The sequence below is a fragment of the Gekko japonicus genome, unplaced genomic scaffold (assembly GCF_001447785.1).
Source record: "Gekko japonicus isolate JY-2015 unplaced genomic scaffold, Gekko_japonicus_V1.1 scaffold35, whole genome shotgun sequence".
In the NCBI taxonomy this organism is placed as follows: Eukaryota; Metazoa; Chordata; class Lepidosauria; order Squamata; family Gekkonidae; genus Gekko; species Gekko japonicus.
This window is the reverse complement of record NW_015176453.1, coordinates 945497-973334: the sequence shown is the minus strand read 5'-3', so window position 1 is coordinate 973334 and position 27838 is coordinate 945497. Positions and strand designations below refer to the sequence as shown.

General features: G+C 40.5%; 1 protein-coding gene across 2 annotated transcripts in view; it reads right to left on the bottom strand.

The window, feature by feature from the left end:
• INPP5A (inositol polyphosphate-5-phosphatase A) overlaps positions 1-27838 on the bottom strand; it is a 355150-nt gene that overhangs the window by 107536 nt on the left and 219776 nt on the right. For both annotated transcript variants that reach the window (XM_015426891.1, XM_015426890.1), the window contains exon 9: positions 11745-11829. In XM_015426891.1, coding sequence (XP_015282377.1) covers positions 11745-11829 — 85 coding nt within the window. The remainder of the gene's footprint in view (positions 1-11744; positions 11830-27838) is intronic.

Here is a 27838-nt window from a genome sequence, read left to right as displayed (position 1 = left end):
ATCAAAAACTGTGGGAAACAGAGCATGTCTACCTATCTGTCTTTCCTTCAGAAATAATTTGTGCTGGCTCAAGCATAACATAGACCTTCCTAGGATCAGAGACTCACCGGCATTATGGTTCAAGGCAGTTACAGCTACAAAGTGAAAGAGGCTAAAGGTAAACAGCAAGAAGAGATGCTTGTAAATGAGGAAGTTTTTGTTTATATACTTAGACCTACAGATAAGAGGAGTTATTTGTTCCTGTTACCCCATTAAAGACTTTTTGGTTAACTAAATTTGGGAGCTCTGCAGTGCCAGGTTGTATTCTTAGGACTGCACTGTTAAATGATTACGTTTGCATTCTTTTGGGTATATCTACATATGCATAAAACCAATAATTCTGAATAAAATGGTACATGTTCTTTGGACAAATTTTCTCTGAATTTAAACCCCACTGATTTCAGTGACATTTACTCCCAAGGAAATCTGCAGAACTGCAGCATTTTCGTTTGCTCAGAAGTGCTTGGTATGATGCCTTCTTGACCTGCTAGGTCAAAACAAAGAACTGTCTAGTTCAGGGGTCCCGAACTTGGTAGCTGTAGGTGCCAAGGTGTCTGCTAACACCTTCCCTGGCACTCACCAAGTGTTTTTAGAAAGTCAGCTGGCCTTGATGGGGCTTTGCCAAGCATGGCTTCTGACCGAAGATTTGACTGGCTGTAATGTCAGGCAGCCTTAAGAAAGACACGAGCGCTCCGTCTATGAACTTCAGCAGCTTAATGTGCCTTTCGTAGGACCAGCAACAAACATCAATGTAACTACAATGTAACTCTTTAGAAGACTTCCAAGCAAGGAGAAGCGGGCGTATAATTCTAGAAACTTCTGTTGGGGTTTGACGTTAAAAAATGATGTAAATTAACTGGTAGTTATTATACTGAATGAACTGATTATCATTGTTTATTGCCTGTAATGAATATATATACCTGTTTTAGGATATTATAATAGCACACAATGCACTTTATAAGATGGTAGTTAAGAAATAGAACACATTAATTTACAAAAAAGGTTTTTGCAGTGTATATATTTGTTATTTGACTCTTCTAACACTGCAGCTCAGGTTGCTACTGAAGGTAAGCTGTGGCAGCCATTTTGTGACAGCCATTTTATGGCTGCACCCACTGCATTGTCTCAGAATATCAAATGTGCCCACAGGCTCTAAAAGGGTGAGGACCCCTGGTCTAGTCCAGCATATGGTTTTCCACAATGGTAGATCAAATGGCCCACAAGCAGGGCAGTAGCTGCTTTCCTCCCCACTCCCTGTCTCTCCTATTTCCTCGGTAACCATACAAAGAGGTGTGATGAGCAATGCATTGGTACTCAAACATCACCAAGATCAAGTGTCCATAATTAACTGTTTCTCATTTTGTACCTCAGGTGAGAGGGGAAGAATGGTAGGTCTTAACTTAGACGTGAGTGCGAGAGAAAATGAGAGAGAAATGTCTACAATAGAATTTGGTTAATCAGAGCTTTTTAAAAGTGTCTTCTGGAAGGTCTTTAATCAATGAAACACTGTGGCCTTAGAAATTATATTAATGATGTCTTCAAGCAGTTCTTAGATGGGTAAGCATATCTGTCACAGGTTGACTGGTACTGCATGCAAAAAAAAGCATTGCTCAACAATAAATAGGATTCTGTAAATTTTTCACATTTGCCTTTTGTATAATTTGTGAATAATAGGGAATCAAATTTTCACTGGTTTATTTACATTGACACTGATGCAAACTGAGTATTCAATATAAATGTCTAATACCTATAGTCATTGGAATAGCATTCAGAAATCAATACAAACAAAATCCTAAACTGTTACAAGTCAAAAGAACAGCTCATGGGACCAAAGGCAGGGGTAAAGGAAGGTAATGAGAGACTTCTTTCCAGGGAAAGAGGAAGATAGGGAGAGAGAGGAAAATGGGTCCCACTCCCTAGAGATTCCTAGAGGTTCAGGCACTTGGGGAGGTATCAGCTGTTGGGAATAGACAAGCTCATTTCCTGCCACTGAATGAACTGGAAGATGGAGCCTCATCTCACAGAGTTCTTTAAAATGCTTCTCATGGTCCTTCTGCTTGTAGGACAGTGATCCATTCTTACACTATACCACCCTGGCACTCTAAAAATACACCAGCAATAGCAACTCATATATGATTGTCACTGGAGTAGGAAACAATGTTGCTGCAGTTGCAGATGAGTGGTTGTTGTTTTTTTCCTTCCGGCCTTGCCATATTGATTTCAAACTGCTGCTTTTAGTGACTTTGCTTAATTTTTAATGATTCTGTTGCCGGCTTCCGAGTTTACTGTTATGTTGAACTATTGTATTTTGATAGCTTGGGGGAAATTGCTGTTGTAATATTTTGATGTAATTCATTGCTTATGATCATAACCATGTGATTATGTTGTTCTCATCTGTTGTTAGCTGCCAAAATGGGGTTTAAAAACAGGTTTAGCTCTTGTTTGATTAGGGGCTGAAGAATGTTCAGAACCACGTTTCAGAATGCAAACAATACCCTGTTGTCTTCCAAAAAGTGGAATGGAAACTAAAGTCGAGAAGGCAAGTAAAAAGAATGTCCTGTCTCCCAGCTGTAGGACAAGGAGTTAACCTGAGCATGCAGAAAGATCATGCAGAAAGTCTGATTAGCAATTCCTAAGAGAGGAGACTTGCCCACTGCACGGAAGACTCCCTGTTTCTTGCTTCATTGCATGAAGGACTATAGAAAGAAAGCCCAACCCCCTGCAGGTCAAAATCCTCCCTCATGCCAGGCAAATCAATCAAGGACATCTGCTCTAACAAATGCAGGCGAAAGGGCATCCTGCATGTTAAAAGCACAAAATGACAGCCAGCACTGGACACCAGTGTGTAGGCAGCCCTACAAATGTACAGACAGGGGTTGTGACCCTTCCACTAACACTTCCATACATCCATGTGAATTAAGGGGAAAAGGGATGATTTATGGGACTAATTCCACTACCAAATTTACTGTAGGGAACAATTTTCGAATTGGGTGACTAGCACTGTAAACTAGTTCCTTCTTTTGCTTGACAAGGCTCTGCAGGGATCCAAATGCAGAATATGAAAAGCCGTGTGTGGTCTCTCCTTCTTGCTCTCTCTCTGACTGACAGATCAGAAGCCATTCCGTGATGAAATGGAGAAAGAGCATTTCATTCACCCATTCTACTTTTTTTTAAAAATCAGGCTTTCTATAAAACATCTGGCAAGATTTGCCTATTATATAAAGGACAAATCTAGAAATCTCAATTGGCATGTACTACAGTTTAGTTGTAAGCGAAGTAATAGAACTTTAATAGTAATGAAAAGCTATTTTAAACTTTTTTTAGGGCAGAGACTCTCCCAAATAGATATTTAAACTATTTAGGGACTCTCAAGACAACTTCTTTTCAAAACGTACCCCAACGATACATAGCCAGTGTCCAATGTAGGTTTTTTTGGAAATCTTTTTTTTTTTTGCAATTAAACTGTAAATATATGTTGCCTAGAAAATGTGGTCTTCCCATCAAGCTATCCAACTGGAGAGAGCCGTATGGACTCTTAGCACCACAACTGTGAGTGTGCCTTGATCAGTGGCAAAAGGTTCCAATTTTTATCACTCAAGTGCTCATGAGCCTGTTGAACCTCCCCCCTCTTCCCAGCATTTGTCATTTTTTTAAAAAAAATCTTTTTAAAAACGTTTCTCAGAAGCTGTGCATTCCACCAGACTTCCTTCCATTACTTGGAAGCATCCAACTGAGGAGTTGAACTGTAGAGAGGGAGAAAAGAGGGTTCCCCCCTGCATCTCCAAGGGCTCTTAGGAAAGAGATCCACAAAATAATACGTGGAATGCACACCATCATGTCATCAATGATGTCTCACTGAGGCTTAAAGAAAGGGACTAATCAACATGAAAGGAGATATATCACAGAATCAGCTTTAAGTGTTATGGCAGAGTAACTGAGTTGGTCAGTTACAGCAAAAAAAAATTAATACATAGAAAAGAGACATGTGACAGCTGTCCTCGAAACTACCAACTGTGATTCTGGGAGTCACCCACCATGTTACACGTTTTGTGCTGGGACCTCACTAAACTGAATGAAGGTTGCAGCGTAGGTGTGCATGGGAGATTCAGCCCTTAATCCATAAACTGGTACAAACAAGGAAAGCTGCTATTGCCCTGCTAGAACAAACACAGCTGGAACACAGCTATGATTAAAAGAATAATGAGCTGAAACCTCCATCTACATTATCTGAACTGTGACAGAGTAGATACCAATTAACAGTGGGCTAGTGGATCCAGCCATTGATTAGGTGTGCAGGGTAGCAAGCCAATGAAGTGATGTTTATTCTTTAGTCTGTTAATGTAGTTAGGGTAGACTGGTGATTTACCAGAAAGCTTTTAGCTGCAAGTTAAACTTTGGTGGCCTATTCCTACAGCAACACAGTGGCCACTAGAGCTAACAATCTGGCAGATGTTTCAATTTCAAAGGACATTCCTCCCTCCCCTTCTAAGGAAATTATTCCCACATCAGTTTGAACTACATCAAGTGTTTGCCACAAATCCTCAGTGAGAATAACAGGATTTAATTTGCTGTTCGGCATTGTAAACTTCGTATGCAGCTTTGGGCGCTGCCCACAGCAAAGAACTAAAGCTTCAAAACTCAAAAGCAAATAAAATGAACAGATCTTGCTTTCTCTGTTTTTGTGCAACAAACAAACAACGTCTTGGACATTATGTGGATCTCCACCAAAGCAAAAGTTAATGGGTTCAGGCCTATTCTACCTACCATCAAATCTTTTGTGATATAATGGTTCCTGATTAAGGAGTAGGGAGAAACCCCAAGGTCTGTCTTAGGAGGAGGAGAAGGAAAGTGAAAGACAGATAGAAGACTGTAAAACCTATCAGAGTTGTTCAAACAGGCATTTTTATAATGGGAATAACGGTGTAATATAATGCAGGGCCTTGACCTGGATGGCCCAGATTAGCCCAGTCTCATCAGATCTTGGAGATAAGCAGGGTTAGTCCTGGTTAGTAGTTGGATGGGAGACCAATAAGGAAGTCCAGGGTAGCTACACCAGCCAATAGCAAAACACCTCTGAATGTCTCTGGCCTTGAAAACCCTATGGGATCACCATAAGTCTGCTATGACTTGATAGCAGTTTCCATCACCATAAAAATACAATGGAGGGTGCTTTTATAAACAGGTTTGTGTACACCATTACAACAGTAGCCTTCTACAGGCCTGCTGAGTTGCAGATTATGGACTGGAACCAAGAACAAGATGTATATGTATGATTTCTGCCAATTTCCCTTTCCTGCTGCCACCTCCCATTCAACATGGCATTTTGTTCCAGAAGGTCCCTTCAAACTCAGCAGCGGTCTTCTGGGGAGAGGGCACAGAGAGCTTCTGAGGGAAAAAGGAATTCTGCATGTTTTTGTCTTGGATCCAGCCCACTACATAAAATATCACAAAAGCGTATAAATGCTGCTTGGGTGGGGAGGGAGGTCTCGTGTCAGGATGCTGTCGTAAATGATTTAGCATCATGGGAGCCTGGAATAAAATGTCATGGGGGTACACGTCATTTATCACCTATCTTCTAGTTACAGCCATTCCTATGCACAATGCAATGGTGGGTTTATCTAATAAACTAATTAACATCAAAAATCATCCAAAGAACAACAGCCACTGAAACCATTTCAACCTTAAAGGCAAACAATTTTGTGGCTTTTGTCAAAAGTGTGAATTATTTTCAGCAGATATATTGCACACACAAGCAGAGAAAAGGAGTGGGGGGAAATTTCCATGAAATGCAAGGGGGTCACTGTAGGTCTGTTTTTGCTTATAATCTGGCTATCCCCTGACCTTATCAACAAACTAAGCATCCAAACAGCAAGCAGTAAGACAGTCCATGAGGGTTTTTCTCGAAAATTCTGCATTTGAGTATTAGGTGCAAAAGCTAAAAAGTGATTACAAGGCAAATTACTAGATTTTCCCTTTGTGTTTGTACTGTTTAAATGTTACAGTCATAGAATCATGGAAGGGGCCATACGGGCCATCTAGTCCAATCCGTTGCTCAACGCAGGATCACCTTAGAGCATCCCTGATAAATGTTCATCAAGCCACTGCTTAAAGACTGCCACTTAAGGGGAACTCACCACCAGCAACAGCCAACAGAAAGAAAACAATGTTGGGTATTTCATCACTTCTGTGAACTAAGCAAGTTCATGGAAGAGATGTTTATCGGCATCTGGTTGCCTCAACAGTCCTCTGACCTTCTCCAAAAAGCCACTGCTGAGACTGAGGGGCCCTTCAGACCATCACACTGTGTGGTACCGGGGTCTAAGCCAAGAAGAAGGATTCAGGAGGGATCACTCACTTGCTCTTGGACTCACAAGCATGGGTGTTTGTGCAAGCTACATAGATCACAATGAGGAAGGCCTAATTCCACACTTTGTTACTTTGGCTCATTTTATGTTCAGCAAGAAAAGCTTGTTAACCGACACCTGCGTTTCTAGATCTTCAGAACCATCTCTCTCTCTCGGATCTTTCTTATATCAGTTAAACACAATTTCATAAGGGCTTATTGATGCCAGGAAGTAATTCCTCCCCCCTTAAATAAATCATGTTAATGATTTATTGCTTCTTAATTATGATTTAATAGGGCCAATAATGTGGCATCTGATTTATGTCACTCTATATGAAGGTAGAAAATCTATTTTGAAACAACTCATATATCTCCTCTTTCAGTAGCTCTGCTGAGAATGTCTTTTGGAAATATACTGCCTTGTGCTGCTATTTAGGCAGGCAGTTTTAACAGTTTAATGCATCAAATCCGGCACTTGGAGGTTCTTGTTGTACCTAAATATTTGGCTGTGTCATCTCCTGCAGAAACATTGTCTTAAATGGACGGGAGAAAGTGATGGAGAGGGGAAAATGTATTAAATTTAGTTACATATACCTAGGGTAATGGTTCAGTGGCTGAACCTTGGCACTATAGTATATCACACTGCCTGCTAGCTAAAATAATCTTTAGATTTTGAAGAAGTAGGCAGAGGAAGTGGTAGAGATGAGCCATAATATAACGAAATATATTCCTCAGACTTCAGACCGAGGGATAGCCCATCCTGGGGATCCATTCAAGGAGCGAGGGCTGGTTTAGCAGCGTTACCACTGCAAAGCTGCTCACTTGTTCTCCCTCACAAACACAGGAGTGTTACTCAGTCATATGGGTGCTTTCCACCCCAGCACTCTCTTCCAATATGATCAATGTAGCATGGGAATCAGCCACAGCCAATATCTTTGCTGTAGATCAACCCTAAGAAGGTAGCAGGGCATATGATAAATAGACTACTGACAGTGCCATCTAAAGCAAAGCTACCCCTTTACAAGCCCATTGACTTCAATGGGTTCAGAAAGGTGCTTAGGGTGTTATGTACAATAATTTATGAATAGTTTATTCACCCTTCTTCAATGAGGAAAGTGGCATTTCTGGTTCTCTAAAGCCCACTCCTTTATCCTTGCATTGATCTTGTACGGCAGGGTTGTCAAATGTGTGGCCCGCAGGCCGAATCCAGCCCACACAGGGCTCAAAACCAGCCCCTCAAGCAACTTCCTTTTCCTGCTTCCTTTCCCAGGGCTGCTTTTGCAGCTACATCCTAGTTTGCTTTTTCCCAGCTCTCTCAGTGGTTCTTTGCTTCCTGCTTCCTGCCTCTTGCCTCCCCCCCTCCAAGCTCTGTGGCTGCTTCCTGCTTCATGCAGGAGAGATACAAAGACAAGTCTCTCTCTCTCTCTCTCTCTCTCTCTCTCTCTCTCTCTCTCTCTCTCACGCTCTCACACTTTCTCTCGCACACACAAGCACACATGCACACACAGAGAGAGAAGGGGGGGGCTTCTGCTTCCTTCTCCAGAGCTGCTCCTCCTCTTTTGGGGAGGGAGGTGAAGAAGGAGTCCCCATTGCAGCTTCAAGACCAATAACGTTTTATTCCAGGTATAAGCTTCTGTGTGCAAGCATGCTTCTTCGGAGGGAGGGAGGGAGGGAGAGGGTGGGTGAATTCTTTGGACAAGCACAATGTACACTGTGGAAATTCTTTTGGATTATTCTGAAAAGTTGTGGGTTTTTTTTAAAAATGATTGGATTTCTCTGTTCATATCTGGATTTATTTTCTTTCAAAAAGACCCTGATTAGGAATTAGAACACGTGGATTGGTCCTTATATCTTGGAGAGTGGAATGATTTCGGATGCCAAATAGCACGCATTGGTAATGAGATAGGAAAATGAACTCAATTTGGTCCAACAGGGTGCATTGCCTTGAGCTTCATTATCAATTGCAATTCAGCAGTCTCTCTTTCTAATTTCCCTTTGAAATTCCTTTGTAAGAGCACTGATACTCTTAGGTCAGAAACTGAATGTTGTGGTTTCTAATGTCAGACTTATGTCCATTTATTCTTTGCATCCTCCTGGACTGAATTCTCCTGGATGGAATTGAGACCTAGGTTTCCTGTCTCATTGCCAATGCTGATATCTCCACGCCTACTTCCCCTCTGCATATAACACCTAATCCAATCATGCCTGCTATTGTCATTCAGCATCTGAAAATCATCTTTATAGCATGCATGGACTGGCTCAACAAAGTGACATTTATCAGATCCAGCCCTCATAGCAAATGAGTTCAATACCTCTGTTGTATGGTATGGTACGGTAAGATAAGAGAGAGAGACTGATTCACCATCTTCCAATAGGATTCATGGCTGAGCAGGAACTTTGAAGCAGTTTCCCCTGGTTTAAGGCCAGCTATCAGACTGCACTGATGCTCATAGTGGCACAGGAGGAGAAACTAGGTATCCCACATCGATACACATAGCCATTTTTGATGCTGAAAAGTCACTATGAAAAATCTCTGACTATCCATTTGTTGTTCCAGCATACATTTACGTGTGTCTGAAGGCAGAAAGAATCCTTAACTGGACAGACCACATGTCATATACAGCATCCCAATTCTTATAAGCAGAGCATTTCACTGAAGGCTCAGTATTTACAAGAACATCTGTCAAAAACTTTCCATCTATGCCACCACAATGTTTTGACAACGATTGCAATCTCACCTTGACTATTATCATAATGGGATCTCTCATCAAGTAGCGCCATGTGACACAGCAGGGTGATATATACTAATTTTGTTTAAAGACATTGTAAAGGATTTGCAATATTTCTTCATAGCTTGTGAAGTTGATTGGTAAAAATTTTGATTCATATGTAAACTGCACTTTGTCTCTAGCCTTAGATATATGAATGTAGCAAACCTGAATTAATGTTCGTAAAGCACTCTGGAAATGAAAACAGCCACATCAGGATTGGGAAAGGTTATTATTAGAAGTTCCCATTATGGGGTATTTGTTGTGCAATTCACTCGCTGTCTGCAATTTATTACAAGGAGGCAACAAAAGAAAAGAGAGGGTTTCCCCCCTCCCAGACAACTAGAATAATTTCATACCTGGAGTATGAACTGAAATTTCTGTGCAAAGTGATTAGGGGAAGTGCTCAACAAAAATATTTTGGGATAAGGGCTTGAATTTGCCACCACTAAAGAAATAATTCTACATGAGAGATTGAAATAAATGGTTTGTTGATAGATGCCTATAGCTTTGAGATTTAACCAGAAAGTGTGGCCATTATGGACCTCTAATGTGATAATGCGATAAGGGCTTGAATTTGCACCACTAAAGAAATAATTCTACATGAGAGATTGAAATAAATGGTTTGTTGATAGATGCCTATAGCTTTGAGATTTAACCAGAAAGTGTGGCCATTATGGACCTCTAATGCTTGGTCCATGCTCACCCAATTTCATCAGATCTTGGAAGCTAAACAGGGTTGGCCCTGCTTAGTCCTTAGATGGGAGACTACCAAGGAAGTCCAGGGTGACGACAGAAGCAGATTCAGGTGGGTGGCTGTGTTGGTCTGAAGCAGCAGAACAAAGCTTGAGTCCAGTGGCAACTTTAAGACCAACGATGTTTTATTCAAGGTATAAGCTTTCATGGGCAAGCACACTGGACTCAAACTTTGTTTTACACAGAGGCAGGGAATGGCAAACCCATCTCTGTTTGTCTCCTGCCTTAAAAAACCCTACAGGGTCGTCATAAGTCAGCTGTGACTTGACGGCACTTTCCTCCACCGGTGCAGGAGGCCCTGGCATCATGAATCTCAAACTGTGCCGCTCAACAAAATATTCCAAAACCGGACCTACACCAACTGTATGCTAGCAAGTAAGCTGAGCAACTTTCCCCCCCAAAGTGAGCCATCCAGAAAGGGAGGAGATCAGCATCCTCAATGAAATATACCTACATAGGAGACAAAGTATCAAGTTTGAGAGATCTCCTATTCCTTGTAAAAAAATTTTCCAGAAAGCTGCATATTAATTACGATCCCCTGAGGGATGATGGACAGCAAGACAACTCATGACAAATATGTGGTGTTGACCAAACTGTACAGACTCAGTCTGCCTTTCAGGTCCTACTGCAGAAGAACTCCCTATGAAATGGGTCAGGTCACACACTAATCCAGCATGAATGTTCTACATTCACTAAGGCATGGGCTTGAGTCTCAGGCTGATGTGCAACCCCGCCACACACAGAACACGATCTTATTATTTTATAGCACATCTGTCCATCTCAGTTCTTCACTCCAATGCATACAGAAACTACATATTGGGCCACTGCCTCGAACAGTCCTTAGAACACCATTTGCATAGTTGTAGCAACAAAACTGACCATAGCTCCCGAATGCTAAGGTCTCAGGTAGGGTTTAGCCACACTTGTCTGGATATACAGAATGGCAGTTCTTTGGGGAGAATGAAGAATTTCTGCCAGCTTGGTGACTTCCTCCTATGGCTAAGAAACAGTATTGACATGTGTGTATATCATCTTTGTGTTCCTATAATAAACACTTGTGCTGACTGCGACCTCTCCCAGACTTTTTTGGGGGAGAGGGGTCAATCCTAAACAGATTTACACTCTTCTAACTCCAATGAAGTCAATGAATCATAGAATCATAGAGTTGGAAGGGACCTCCAGGGTCATCTAGTCCAACCTCCTGCACATAGCAGGAAATTCACAAATACCTCCCCCCACACCCCCAGTGACTCCTGCTCTATGCCCAGAAGAGGGCGAAAACCCCAAAAAACCCTCCAGGATCCCTGGCCAAACTGGCCTGGAGAACAATTGCTTCCTGACCCCAAGGTGGTGATCAGCATTTCCCTGGGTGTATAAGAAAGGGCCACAAGAACTAAGCACTGATGCAACCCTTCCTGCCCTCCCTTCTCATGATCTGCCAATGGGCTTGGAAGGGTGTAGGCCTAGGATTGCACTGTATGTTTCTTGGTAGCCAGCAGCCCAGGTAAAAATCAAGTGATTGCTAGGTGGTAGCAAGTGTGCGTTCTACTAATGGGCCAACAGCTGTCTGCACATAGACTGGTTCTGACCTGTTTAAAGTTCTGGTTCTGACTGTGCTTCAGTCGCAAGAAGCTGCAAGATCTGTGTGCTACTGTAACAGTAAGAGAAGATACCCAGATTAAACAATACTACTTGTTGGCCAATGTCAACTTCGGCTTCTTTTTGTCATTATCAATGCTTGTTATTTCTACTGCAAACTGGACACCAACCTGGAAACATTTATTAAAGATTATTTTTAGATGAACATCCTCAGATGTAAAGAAAGGAGAAGATCCTACCTCTACCACTGACTTTGCATCCAGTCGAAAGTTGAAATCTCCAAAGACAAAATATGAAACTCTTTCAAACCGCTGATCTATAATTCTGAAAAGGCATATAAGACAAATATTAAATACACTAAGCTCAGCTATTTGTGAAATAAAATAATATTTTCAACATTTGACCTATAATTTAACTGCAGTGAGGTTATAAGGATTTCAGAGTATACTCCCTTAAATCGAAACCTTCAATAACGGTGGTAGGAAAAGTATACCAACATACACATTGTACACAAGAGAACACTGTCTCTGGGTACAGGCCCGGCACCACCCTGAAGGCATTTCACTGCCACTGCCAAAAGAGGATGATGATCAGGTATACAAGTCTGGTGTGTTTCTGCTGGTTTAGCTTTTGAGCCAACAAAGAACCTGAATGACCACGATGAGCAACTTCTCCTGTCAGCTTGGTCCATCCAAAATAGAAACCAGATTAGGGGGCAGAGTAGGTGATTAATTTTCTTGACTGAGAGATGACTGTCTTGATGCAATTTAAAGTGACAAAGGTGGGATAAATTTCTTAATAAAAATTAAAATAAAACTTAGACTGCATTGTCTAAAGGGATTTAATAAGTAAATGGACTGTGACAACACCCAACACTCTCAATAAACCGGAAAAATAGTTTTTGAAATGGTTAAACTTCCAGACGATGGAGCTTTCTAATAGCCAAAATTGACATAGATCTCAATGCACCATGGCTGTCGAAGTCACCATGAATTAGGGGAGGGGGATTTGCCACTCTAATTGTTATTTATCATTCTTCTACTTCTCAACACTAAGTAATATAGCCCAACATTCAAACATATTCTTTAGAAACTCACTCAAATATAATCCACTAGGCTGAATTTCCTTATTTTGAATTAATACTAAAATGTATGGATAATAAATAGGTTTTTGTGTGAACACACACACCTCTAACCAACTGAAAACTGCAAACCCTCTGAGAACAGTCCTTACCATAGTGAAACTCAAACCAGTAAGTAAATTTGTAAGAAATTTACAAATGTTTTCTTCTGGTCTTACACCTGTATGATTGTACAGGGGTAACAAAATATTCTTTCCATAACATTTTCACCACATCACGGCACAGACTGAACAGTGGCAGGAGTTCCTGTGAAATAAATTATTTTGCTCAAGGGAAAAAATTCTGCAAAAGTAAACAATCACACAGGTTGGAAAGCAATATGTGGAGCTGGTCGAATGGTTAGTGAACAAATTTTCATTAAGCAGTTTCCTGAAGCTGGGGGAATGATCAGAATAGGATGTCTGATTCATTCTGCAGTGATGCTTTGAGTGATCTCAGAGAGATGAATGGGCCAGATCAAGCAGCTTATGAAAAAATGCACTCCTCTAGATTTTACCAGTTAACAGCTATAAATCTTTATAGCTCATCAAATATCAAATATATGCAGAAGTGAGATTTTTTTTCTAAGAAGACCAGAGAGCTTTAGAAGTTGCTTTATTGTAATCCTGCATTACAATTTCCTTTTGAACATGCCATGAATCAAAATTTCCTATAAAAGGTTGCAATTAATCACCCGATGGAGTGATAAATTTCAATGGTGTAAAAAAGAATGCAGCCAAGCCATGTCACCAGCGTTAATTTAATGCTTCTCAGTGGGAGGATCTAGAGGTATTTCACACAGTTCTTATTTGATGTCTATATCACATTATCAAAAAAGAAACTACAAGACTTACGACCTAATTCTACAGCACTACCATAGCTGATCAAGCTAAAGGATTCCAGCATTAAAGGAGGGTACAGCTGATATCCTTTAACAAACCCAGAAGCACCACCTAGCTGGTGGAGGTCAGAGTATAGCAACAGAATGCATACCATGCATTACAGAAGGTCCCAGGTTTAATGCTTACTTTGTTTTAATAGGCTAGCAGCACTGGGAAGGATCCCTGAAATGGTCACTTGATGTGTATACTGGTTGCAGTTCTCCTGTTTCCATCCTTAATAATGAGATCCTTTTGGCAAGTAAGACATAGCTGTTCAGCACTGGCCTATCCATTCTAGCTTCTTCCACCCAAGCCGCAGCAACTGAAGAAGAATGATAGAACCCCTGGCCTGCACCCATCCTCTCTGCAAAGACAGGCTAACTTTTTATCCTAGAAAATGGAGAATAGAGTGCCATAGGCACAACTGATGCAGTTTTGAACTCTTTCACCTCCTTTCTGCATTTTCTGGAAAGGAAGATTTAAATTTGCTTCTGCTGAGAGTTTTCTGCCTGCTTCTGCTGATATTGCTGTGATTTGCCCCACTTTCATCTATTAGTCAGAGTCACCATGGTCTCTGGACCACCACCACAATTTGCTCCATCACCATTTTAAAGAGCTGATTTCTAGTTTTCTCTGTTATAGCTGGACTCAAAGTAAGTGAGCTGATACTGATTCATTTAGACAGCCAGAGAGGTTTGTGCTGCCAATCATTATACTGCCGAAGTATTCATCCTCCATTTGTCCTGGAGATATACAAGACTTTCTGGCGGCATCACGTAACAAGGCTTTTATTTTCCTCTTGACAGAATCATTAATTTCCAATGATTCACATTCATATCCTGTTACAGAAAAAAAATTAAGACATCCATCCATCAAACCTTTGTACATTCTGCAATGTTCCAGTTTATTCAAAGCAGTGTAATGGAGGTCATGGATTAGCAACCCATTCCTAAGTATTTTTAATTATTGTATGTTTGTGGTGTGTATTCCACTACTTTTCAACCCCCACTGCCATAAAGACCATTCATACACTACATCCAAGTCTTTTCAGAGCCTATAGCAATGGGTATTTATTAATACTTGCTGCCATCAGGGCATTGAGGCCCACTGGATGACCCAAAAATAAATGTAAATTGGTGTGGAAGATCTAAGGGCCTTCCGTACTCCTATTTGTTCCAGTCTGAATTCTGGGTTCCCCTGAGCACAAAATCCTTTGTCTGGTCTATTGCATTGCTGAATACAGTTATTCAACTGTTTGGATTGTTTCAGTTTGCTTACTCTTACTGGTGTTTGTGGTTGTGAAGGCCACCACTTGCAAGTCACAGCCTTGGTCACCTTGGCTGGTTAAGTTCAACCAAGAAAAGCTTAAAGGATCATTGGATGGGATTTATTACACTGCACTGGAAGAAGGTGTTTTCCCATGGGTATTTAAAGAAGTAACGAAGGACAATCTGGACAGCTTTTGTCCTTCTCTAATCTTCTATTCTTGGACAAGATGACCAATCTGGTGGCACCAAAGTGACTTCAGGAATTTTATAACATTCTGAATATGTAATTTCTCGAACTTTTTCAATCTAGCTTCTTCTTCAATCTGGCTGCTTCAGTAGTACTGGTAGATGACATATATCTACTGACTGAAAACAGGAATTTTTCCCTGTTGATTCAGTTAGATATTTCAGTGACTTTTGACATATTTGATCATTTTGTTATTTTGGGCTGTTTAAAATGCCTGGCGGGAAATTCACGAGGGGCTCTTCAGTAGTTTCAGCCTTTTATTGTATTATAGGAAGCAGACAGTTACCACTACAGATGCCATGTCAACCTCCTGGGATTGATTATATGCGGTGCAACAGTCAGTGCTGTCACCGGGGTTCTTTAGTCTATGAATGAAGCTGCTGAACGCATTCATCTGTAGTGTATGGGTTCAGTATCCTCAGTATGCTGGTGACAACCAGCTCTATGCTTCACTAAGTATTCAAGAACAGGTATCTGTGTCCTTTTGAAAACGGTGGTCAAATTTGAGGGTGGACAGGTAGAAACTGAATCCAGAATTATAGTAGTAGGGAATCTCAATATTTTGATTTGTCTGTAACCGAAGGGGCAGGGATTACCCTGTCTGATCAGGTAAAGATTCTCCTGGATTCACCCTTACTTTAAGAAAGAGAGGTGAGATCTGTTCTTAAGAGTTCCTTTTTATTCATTTGAGTTGGTAGGCTCTTCTCTCTTCTAGACTTGTCTAGCCATGTTACACTTATCTATGCTTTTCCACTCTGTGTAATACATTCTACATGGGGATGCCCTTGAAATTAACTTTTCAACTGGAGTCATTCACCTTTTATCTACTATTGGGTGGCATGTACATAGATATCCTATCTGCAACAAATACAATGGCTGCCAATTTGCTTCCATGATCAATTCAAAGTGCTGTTTTTGACCTCTGATGCCCTTTAGAAACTTGAGACTCACAAACATGAAAGATACACCCTTTGCCTGCTGGTCTGGCCTCCAATGTGATCAGAGTCAGGTGAATCACTGATGATGTCAGGACTAGACCAGCATAACTACATACCCTCCAGGTCAGTGATTCCCAGCCCGGGGGCTATGGACCCCGACAGGGGCACAGAGCTATTCAAGGGGGTCCATGAATCCCTATGTACACCAAGCATTGATCTTTTTGTCATTATGTATTTTCTCAGTCAATGGAGAATAATAGTACAACTACTATCAGGTGTGTATGAAATTTTTTGATATTAAAAAGGGGGCCTCATATTTGAAAAGGCTGGGAACCACTGCTTCAGGTGACAGTGTCTGTACTGAAGAAGGAGAGAAACTGCAAGCAGATATATTAAATCACTGTCACAGCCCATATCAAAGAAAATGGGCAATAGGCTGGATTGGACTATACATTCAACTGATCCCTTATTTGAAGTGGAAAGCAAGAAGGGAGTATGTTTGTCCTCCCAGCTTAGTTCTTGAGCGCCTATGCGGGAACATATTAGAAGAGGGCATACTGTTGTATGCCTAGATTGCATTATTAATTTTCCTAGGTGAAATCTAGGACTTGACTGCATAATATTCTATTTGAATGCCATGCTCCTACATGGAAGTTTAGGTTCATTGGAAGTGCTGCAGGCATACTGAGAGGGCAGGGAAGGTGGGTAGATTCTTGTTGCTCTCTCACTCCCACCATCCGCAGGGAAGTAAACAGGGAATACCTCATTCAATCTTGTGCAGCCATTTGTTTCTTCCACATTCAAGAGTAGGGATGGGCATGAACCTCGTTACAAACCTAATTTCATGATGAACATTGCCAGTTCATGGTTTGCAAAATGGAGGTTTGTGCCCATCCCTATCCACAACCCTCCCATGACCCTCCACATGATTTTGGAGGTTTGTGGGATTCATGGTGGGAAGCAGGGGCTGGAGCGAAAGGGGTAGCTGAAATGGCTTGCATCCATTTCAGCCTGTTAGACTGAAATAGAGGCAAGCCATTTCAGTGATTCCTCTCGCTCCCCCCACACTTGGAGGCTTGGAAGCGGCGGAGGGCGCAAAAGGGATCACTGCAATGGCTTGCAAAAGCCAGTTAAAGGGAATGTTCCCTTTAAATGGCTTTTGCAAGATCTTCCCCACCCTCTCCCATTTTGGTGGCCTTGGGGAGCTGCCACAAGCTGAAAGGAGGGAGGGAAGATCTCAGATGTTTCCCTGAACCTCACAAACCATGAACTGGTTTGTTAACTGGGAAGGTTCATGGAGGTTCGTGAAACCCCATGAACCTCCATTTTCCCAGTTCATGCCCATCACTATTCAAGAGTGACTGACTTGCTACAAGGGATGCTGTGAACCTCGTAGTCATCATATTTGTCTGCAAGCAGGGCTTTTTTTGTAGAAAAAGCCCAGCAGGAACTCATTAGAATAATAGGCCACACCCAACAGCAGAAACTCATTAGCATATTAGACCACACCCCTGACAGCACAGCTCATTGGCATATTAGGCCACACTCCCATGTTCCCAGAAGTGTGCTCATCCAGCCACACCCACCTTTTGCTTCTTCTTCTGTTTACCTTGTTTGTTGTCCAAACCCAGGGCTTTTTTGTAGCAGAAACTCCTTTGCATGTTAGGCCACACACCCCTAATGTAGCCAATCCTAATGAGTTTCTGCTGTTGGGTGTGGCCTATTATGCTAATGTGTTCCTGCTGGGTGTGGCCAACTTGGAAGCCAGCCGGAACTCCGTTCCTGTGCGTTCCTGCCCCAAAATAGCCCTGTCTGCAAGCATACAAATGCGATCACCCATAAGTCAAAACTTGGATCTGTTTGACTAATTGCTGTCCGAATCAAACAGCTACCCGGCTTTGCAGCTGTGCAATGGCTGTGGAGGAGGCATTCTGTTTGCCTTGTAAGCCACTTTTGAGATAGATCAAGATGAGTAGCCTTGTTAGTCTGCAGCAGTAAAAAAGAGCAGCAGAAAAGAGTCCAGTAGCACCTTAAAGACTAACAAAATTTGTGGCAGGGTATGAACTTAATGAATTCTTAAGAATCGAGCAGTGACTCACAAGAGCTCATACCTTGCTATAAATTAAGCCACTTTTGGTATGTGCTCAGCTGCCAAAATAGATTATCCCCTATCTGTTGGGTCATGGATGGGCAGGTCAGGTAATTAAAGACAGCATGGTGGTGGGGACTACACCTCCCATAAGGCTGTATGAAAATGTATATGCACAAAATAATCTCAATAACATGAAGTTTGATGAACACACATGCATGAAACTCTAATTACTGCACTTTAATTACTGCACATGAAAAGTAACCCAGTGAACAGACTACAGCTGCTCGAAAACAGCTGAACTCATAGATGAAAAATCAGCTCCCTGCTCATGACGCATGGAGCATTACATGAGGCAAACCAATGGTTGTTTGAGCATCCCTACTTGCCACATTAACCAGTTTAATATTTGCTGCAATAATTGTAAAAAATATAAAATGTCTACTTAATATTAACACATGAACCACAAAACAAACATATTAATTCTTTTATGAAAGCACTGGAAGATTTGCCCCATCATAAACGAAAAGTATAGCTTGATTCCAAATTAATTGAGATTTGTCTGACATGAACTGGACATGTTTACGAACTTTTTCTAAAACCATGAAGACCTCCTTTTGATTTTAAAATGACAGGTGAATGGGAACTAAAACATTAGTTGTTCTAGGCAGATGCACCAGTTTTACTCATTGTTAGTCCTACCCTGTCCTTTTGTAGAATAGGATTTGGGAGAAGCAGGTTCAAATACCTGCTCTGCCATGCAAGCTTGCTGGATGACTTTGGGGCAGTCACTCTCTCTCACCTAACCTACCTCACAGGAGTGCTCGCTTCGGCAGCACATATACTAAAAAATATCTCACAGAATTGTTGTTCTGAGGATAAAATGGAGGACAGGGAAATGATGTTGTAAACCGCTTTGGGTCCCTGTTTGGGAGGAAGCTGGGGACATGAATCAATAACATAAATTAAAAAATAAACATGTTGGCAGAATTTAACCCATGACCATTAATGTAACACTTTTTAGGACAATGAGAGGACAGGACTATCTTTATTTGTCTGAAGAGACATATCAGAATGTATGGTTGGAATGAGTAGTATGCTGATGCTACTGACAGAATAACTCAGAAAATTTTAAATTATTACTCTTACTGAATAAAACAGAAAACACTTCAAACATATGTATACTTTTTATTTAAAATGAACATTGCATCCACTGTATTTGAACCTTCCTTTCAAAGCAGGATCTGGGATATAATCTCATTTTAATCATTCTTGTGAAGCAGATTAGACAGAAATACCAACTATTCAGTGAGCTTGAAACCAGAGTGGGGGGTCTGAAACCACTTCTCTGCTGTCCCCAAATTTTTACACTGCACTTCCTAATGTTCTTTCACTGTCCTCCATGTTTAGGATCTTATTTCAAGCATCCCCTGTGGTTGCTGGCCTTTGTTTTTATGAGAGGAAAATAACTTTTGACTGTATCTCCATTACTAAGGGTTCCTCTACCATCCAAGGCATATATCCAGCCAAGTCTTTGGTATTAGTCAAGGTTTGTAAAGTTATTTGGATTCCATTCACCAAGAGTGTTTAAAAAAGGGAAATAGACTCCATGTTTTGGTCTATTTCTTTTTAAAACTGGTAATAGTCGAAGAATATATTACCCACCAACCCCCCCAAAAAAGGGGGGGGGAGAGAGAGAATTTGATAAAGGGGTTTGGTTTTGAACTACTTTTGTTTCCATGGAGATTAACTCCCACCCCCTTTTGTTTTCAAGTGAAGGAAAAACCCCTTAAATGTTCATGGCCAATACAAGTTATTCATGGCCAATACAACATATATCCTAAGTACAATTATATATGCAAAGTATTGAGGCTTGGGTGCTCAAATACTCTCTGAACTTTTGAAATATCAAGGAATATAGTCACAAAAACAGCCGTATGGATAACACTGTGCAGTATTTTTATTATTGTACATTTCACATAAAATCGAGGTACTGATCTTCAAAAGATTATCATAAAGATCATTTATATCTGTGTTGTTTAATATATTTTGGCAGGTTTAATATAGTATAAGCTTTAATAGGTTATAACCAGCTTCTTCAGAGGCTGAAGTGAAACATATTCTTTAAAGTAATTAAAACATATTCAAATGAATACTGCACAAAATTTGCACTCAGGCAATAAAAATCTCTATGATTTTTCTGGGCCCTCACGATCATTCAGAGAATAATAAGTCAAGGAGAAATGCAATTCACTTACATGTATTTCTACCACTTAGCCCCCACATATTGCTACTGTGATGCACAGGACGGGGGTGCAGTTAAATATGAGCTATTTGGGTGTGTGTATGTGTGTGAGGTTCGAGCTTCTGAACATGATTCAGTGTGACAAGAAGCACAGTGATCTGGCTAAACCATTTCTCAGGGCACTTTGTAAGGAGGATCAGCTGCATTATTCCTTTAATAGCCATGTCTAATGCAATAGCCTAGCGGTTTTTGTCCCAAGTCAAGGTATCAGCTGCAGGTCAGAAGGTAACATTCTGTTTACAAGATTATTTCCTAAAGCACTTATCTCGCTTTCGGTGTGAAAAGTTGACTTTTCTGTTTGTAAGGGGGCCCGGAAGAATTGAGGGAATGGGGAAAATTAGCTACACTGGGCTGGAGCTGAATAGAATTAAGTGGGAGGTCTGAGAAAGGCCTGCTGTGGCGCTCTGCAGGATACCTTATTAGCCACGTCATCGCAGTTCATTCAGGCAAACAGTAACAGTGTCACCAACATTCCCACACAAAGACAAAGTTCTTCACACAGTCTATAAACATGCTTCCTCTGGCCGATTCATCCTAGCTTGACACCACTGAAAGGAGGGTTCTTCCCCCACTTTTTCTGAAGGGGGAAAAATGAAACAAACAAACAAAAAATCCTAAACCCTGGCCAAACAGGATGAATGGAAGGATTGAAAAGCAAAAACACAGTCACATTTCCAGGAATCTGGAGATCAAACATGATTTAATTCAGGCAAACAGCTTTTAAGGCATAACAGAATCTTGAAGATTATTATTAGACATATCCCTAAATATATATATTCAAAGTTTGGCTTGGCTTGTGTTTTTCTATTCTTAACCTTGAATGTTCCAGATATTTCTGGTATCACTTTCTATGTTGTTTATTATTTGTATCTTATGTATTTTAAGCAACTCTGTAATATAATTCTCTAAAAAATAAAATGAAATGATGAAAAAAAGTTTATCTTTCTACTTTTCTAGGCAATGACACTACTCACAACTTATGTACCCAATATTTACATGATGTAAAATGTCACAGAAGAGTATTCTACATTAACAACAAAAGGTTATGAAAGAACACCTGGGTATAACAAGAAATAACGTTGAGTAATTTGGTACAAAATTCAAACAAATTACAGAATTTGAGATACTGTAGTGAGGCCAGAAATGTTATTAAAGACAATTTTTAAAATTTCTCAAAATGTGGTTAAAGTGAGTTTTTAACACTTTTGAAGGTCCCACCCTGGCTGTTAACTTTGAAGATTTCAGTAAGGCAGTTGACATAACAGGCACCTGAACATTATAAAATGAAATGCCAAGCACATTAACATATTCATTAAAAGGCTTTTAAAGCAAGAATTATTGTGGCATGGCAGGGAGGTCAAATAGCATCATGGTCTAACTGCATTACTTTTGGTGGTCATTTTGGGATTTTAAAAAAAATCTTTACATTATTTTCCATGCATAAAGTAAATCTGAACTTTGAACCCAGAGCCTATTTCAATTTGAATTGGCAAATCTATATATCTGCACTGTGCTAGTTCTCAGCATGCAAGGCTGAATAATCTTTTCACATGTTACAGTCTCACTGAAATGTTTAGAAAGCAGTTTGGAGTTAGAAACAATAGCAGAGTTTGCATACCCAGAGGATACTGAATCCCCACCGTTCACAGCCACAAGAAAAGGGACTGCCAATGTGGTATCAGAATGAAGGTCACAGAAAGGTTACTGGAGAGAAGATTTTGCATTTTATGTTTGCTTCATACAAGGTGTGTTTATGAAGACATTTTAGCTCTGAGAAACAAAGCTCACACTAGAAACAGAATGCTTGCAACTGGTTAAGAGGAATGGAGTTAACACTGTTCCGTACAGATTGAAGCAATATTTATAAATACTTAAAAGGAGCGTTTATTTCCATATGAACCTTCTTGCACTGTGAGACTTTTGGGGGGAAGTCCTGTTCTGCATGCTGACACCTTTGGAAATTAGGCTGTTCACTACAAGGGGCAGGTTTCTTTCCACTGGGGAACCAGAGGTGTGGAGCAGCCTCCCTCGTGAACTTTCATTGGCCTGATCATTGGTTTTGGATTTGGAATGGCAAATCTTTTACAGCTGTGCGGTATTTTCAGTATTTTACAGATGCTGGCTGTTTTATGGATCCGTAGCCTGCCTGTGGCTGCCGTGCTAGAAAAAAGTTAAGTTCAATGAATAAGGAACTGAAAAACTAGTTCTTTCAGGCCAAAGGAATGTTTAGGTTCCTTCCCTCAAACTGCAAACTAACAACAACCACCAAAAAACCCCAACAACACCAGAACAACAAATTGTTCTGAAACTGAAGGGAGTTTTAAAATCAGTGAAGGAGATAGCAACAGATGGTGAGGAATTAAAAATATCTAGTAGGAATGCAGATGGTGTACTGTGAGGAAAGTTAGGCTGAGATATGGCGACGGGCCCAAGATCACCTAGAGAGCTTCATGGTAGATGGGATCTAAACCTGGGTCTAACACTCTGACCTCTATACAACATCAGCTCCACCATATTGATGAAGCCTACTGTCGAAGGAAACCTGCTTTCATGAACATGAGCATCTCTTTAGACCCCAGTCAGTAATAACAACAGAGAATGGTTGTTTCTTCCCACTTACCACACAGTAATAGATCCATCCCGTGCCTTCTGACCCATTGCTGGGTACAGAGATCATAAGGACAAAAGACTCCCTGCAGGCTTTTTTTGGGGGTGGGGTGGGGGGGTGGGAGAGACAGTTTATTTTTGTTTGGATTTTTATTAGCTCTGGGTTTGTTTGTTTTGTTAGTACCCTTAGGATATAAAACGAATTGACAAGTAGGATCTAAATAATTAAATAAAGAATTCATAAGCCAGTTTGGTGTAGTGATTAGTAGTGCAGACTCTAATCTGGGAGAACCGGGTTTGATTCCCCACTCCGCCACATGCAGCTGCTGGTGTGACTTTGGGTCAGTTACAAGTTCTTTCAGAGCTGTTCTCGAAAGAGCCGTCTCAGCCCCACCTACCTCACAGCATATCTGTTGTGGGGAGGGGAAGGGAAAGGGATTGTAAGCCACTCTGGGACTCCTTTGGGTAGTAAAGGGCGGGGTATAAATCCAATTTTCTCCTCCTCCTCCTCTATAAAAATTGATTGTATGGCAGCACACTTCCACATATGGTTGCCAACCCCTAGGTGCTAGCTGGAGATCTCCTGCTACTATGACTGATCTCCAGTAGCTCACCTAGAAAAAATGACTTCTTTGGAAGGTGGACTCTATGGCATTATACCCCATTGAAGTCCTTCCCCTCCTCAAACCCTGCCCTCCTCTGGCTCCACCCCCCAAATCTCCAATTTTCCGCCAACTTGGAGCTGGCAACCCTACTTCCACAGCAACCAAAATCGAAGAAGTGGAGTGTGGACAGGCAAACCCACAGTACAATGACATTGTGTCACATATTTACAACACTGGACAGCACCAAGGAGATTGGAGATGTGGGACTTCTATTTTCAGCAGCAGCCAAACATCTACTGTAGCGTCTAGGTCTAGCCACTTATAACAGCAGACACTCCCTTGCACAATTCTGTATCCTTTGATAAGGCCCGCAGAATGGGAAATTGTCTAGAAATAATCCTTTTTTCAAAGACAAATTAATTGGCATCAGTAAAAGTGGCTTAATGTAAGTGCCTTCAGTTGTGTGTTTGAAATGTTGCAGTACTGACATTAAAAAGCTTAACTTTATCATATTTTTGAACCTCTTGCTTTTTGATGTAATAGCTGAAACCTATTAATAATACCAAAACATTTCAAAAGGTCAGACGGCAAACAACAAGATGAAAGGTGTTGTCAAGAGGCTTAGGTAATCATTTTAATACTCAGGGTATTTGCCAGTACCGTCTAACTAATATGTGCATTCACTTTTAATTTCAATATAGTGCCACTTTAACAAAAAACGCTATATTTTAATTAATTATCATGTCAGCAAATATTAAGATTGCAAGAAATGCCACATCAATAATATATATGTGTAATTCAGGGAAAGGATTACAAGAAGAGCCATAAAAATCAATTTTTAGAGCTAGAAAACTGGCTCTCTTTAGCCTGAACGGTATTTCCCTTCTATTGACAAAACCATGATCTTATCTGACACTGACATTCGCCTAATACTATGTTAGATACGTATAATGATATAAGTACTTGTCAATTCTGCTACTGTAAAACATAGCTCTACTCCCAATGCAATATGAAAGTCTGCTACATGTGTGAATTGTTTCCCCATAGTAGAATGCTTGCAAATACAGTCTATAGATATAAATGTGCTGTTCACCGTTTTTAGGGAAACAGTTCACTCAGAGCAAAACTCCAATGACTGGAAAACAGAGTACTGCTGTGTTAAGCCACAGATTTGTTCTTGAAGATGGGACTGTTTTATAAGAGCCATCAGCTGCTCTGGTAGAAATAACAAGAAACCAGTTCAAACGATCCAGCAGGATTCCAACCAGCCTTGTTCCCGCAAGAGTATCCTAACAGGGAGGCCTGCTTTTGCAGGTTTAGAATAATAGTGGGCTGGATTCTATGACGTACAAGTGCAGGAGCGGTACTCATGTCATGATAGATGTTTTTATTATTATTATTTTAAAAAATTCTGTCTTCACCCAGCACCTTAGGAAAAGGTGACTCTAGGGACTATGGGCCCATATGGGAAAAAAGGGGATCTTGGCGAAATAATTTCCATTTCCTCTGTGCTTCCATTGGTGCAATCACGAGGTAGGGACAATTTTGACCATTTCCCCCAGCTCACTGCAGCCCCTGAGTTTGGATATTGTGACCTTCAGCCCCAGCTTTTCAGGGATCTCATGCAATTTCTGGGAGAATGGAAAGGTGGAAAAGTCCACTCGTTCTTCGCTGAATCCAGCAAAAGGTCGTGAAATAGAAATACAGAATCTATATAGCCCAGGGATTCAAAAAATGTCGCTTTCAGTTCTAAAAATCTACCACTAGCTTAGAAATGAAACAAACAAACTTCATTTGGGGGGGAAATACTTTTCGAATATTTCCTCAAATATTTCTTACAGTGTCTGTGAGAGGACTTTCAAATTATCCTAAAAACCCTACTAATTCTTTCCAAAGTTTGGACAGGATTGTTCTGGGGCTTTCTCTTTTGTATTCTATTACAAACTCATGTTGAAGATTCTCTAACTATGCTATGCGCATGGAGTTAGTCACAATGCTCCTTAAACAGATCCATCCACAGTTCTGTTTCACTAGCAGTGGTGCTCTCCATTGGCATAATGAGTCTTCCTCTGATAGAAGAGGTTCTTCTGCCAACAAAAGAGCTGCTTGCATCTGGGGAAGGCACCTTGTACCAAAGTAGCATGGATGTGCAGAATCCACCAACTCAAGGATAGCAATGCTTTCTGCAGCACTGTTGTGTAAACATTATTTGGTATGAATGAGGGTATGTAACTCTAACAAAAGAATTGTGCTCAGTTTGTCTGTATCACATTAATAATAAACATGCATTACTTTTTAGCCAGTATTGACCTAGATCAACCAGGCCAATCCAATCTTGTCAGATCTCAGAAGCTAAGCAGGGTCGGCCCTGGTCAGTATTTGGAAGGGAGACCCCCCTAGGAATGTCAGGGTTGCAACGCAGAGGCAGGCAATGGCAAACCCACCTCTGAACGTCTCTTGCCTTGAAAACCCCACGGGTTGTGGATGTAGGCTCTGAAGGAAGTCGAAAGGTAGAATATGTCTTAATAGGGACATGTGGATATATCCTATTACAGATAAGATTAAATTATAATAGGTCAATAATCTACACAGTGAAAAGTAGTGTTAAAAGGTTGGTCAAAGCTTAATATTTACCTGATTTATTGTTAAAGAATCTTCTTCTCCGAAATATAATGATATCCAGTACAATATTGAGTTTAGTTAAATGTTGATTATATATTTGTTCTTGATGATTGATGTATAGATTATGTTGTTATTAGTACTAGCTAATTTTTGTTAAAATTGAAGTGGTTTTATCTTACTTTAACAGTTGTATGCATTTTTAATACTTCAATAAAAAAATGTTGAAAATAAAAAAAACCCCACGGGGTTGCCATACGTCAGCTGTGACTTGATGGTAAAAATAAATTAAAAAATAACAGGCATCTATAAGGTTGGCCTGGTAAAAGACAACAGGAGAAAAAGAATGATCTGGCATTCACAAGTGGGAAGCAACTAGATAACTCACAAGTACAGGATAAGATAAGTTACTAATATGGAAGGGTGTTGGCTAACTACATGGATCTTCTTCAACAGTGATGCAAAGACTGTGGAACTCTCTCCCCAGGATGGTTAGCCTCTGTCCCTGGAGGCAGACAGGCATCAGGCAAAGGTGGTTTTTCAGTATGTTTGGGGTGCCCTGTCTGAATTTATAGTTTTTGTGGTAGTTTATGGGGCATTTGCTGCTTCAATGGACCACATTTTTGGTTTCAGTAAAGATGTTTTAAACATTGTGATGATTTCCTGGGGCTACAAAGGACCTCAAAGAGTTTCCTATCACTTTCCCTGCTTTCTTCAGTATATTGAAGAATTCCCAGCAGAAATTGAGATTCAAGGAGACAGAATCTGGGTCTGGGTATCAATCCACCCAAGCCTAGATTTGTAACAAACTGATAGGAACAAAATGAACAAGAACAAAGCTTGTTTAGGAAAATACACACAAGGAGAGGTAAAGATATAGAAGTGGGTTGGCAGTATTTAAACAGTTCATACCAGGGGAAAAGGACAGTTCCAGCTAATGTTCCCTCTAAGCTCCACAGTGTTGTGAACAGAAATTCTATCTAGTGAGCAAAAAAACCTAGTAGCATTAAAGTTGTAGGTGATTCTACATTTGCCTATCACATAAACTAGGTTTTTAGAAGATTACCTCCATAACCTTGCAAAAATCTCAGAATAAATTCTTTTAACTTATATTTAAACTATATGTTAAGAATATTGTTTAAGAATAATTTAAACATTATAAGAGAAAACAGAATCAAGTCACCCACCCCTTTCCACTATATTGGTAGACCTGTCCTCCAGAGAACAGGTCTACCCATCCCTTTCTATTATATTGGTAGACTTGGCCTTTAGAGAACAAGTCTACCCACCCCTTTCCAATATATTGGTAGACCTGGCCTTGGATCGTCGCCTTGTGCTGAGCCTTAGAAAACATACCAGCACTTACAGAGAGAAAAAAACCTCTTGCAGTCGACTTTTAAAAAAGTGAAATATGACAACCAGCATTACAGGTCAAGTATAACAGAGGAGGAACAATCACTGTCAGAATCCTGCCTAACCTATCAAACAGGAAGTTGCTTAAATGTTATCAACCTGCCCAATTTATTCAAATATTTATACCTCACTTTTCCCTGTAACTCAAGGCAGCTTACAAATCATATGGAAAAGCATAATAGGGGTGTGCAAAAAAAAATATCATTTTCCCCAGGCTCCATTGTAGCCTATGGGGACCATT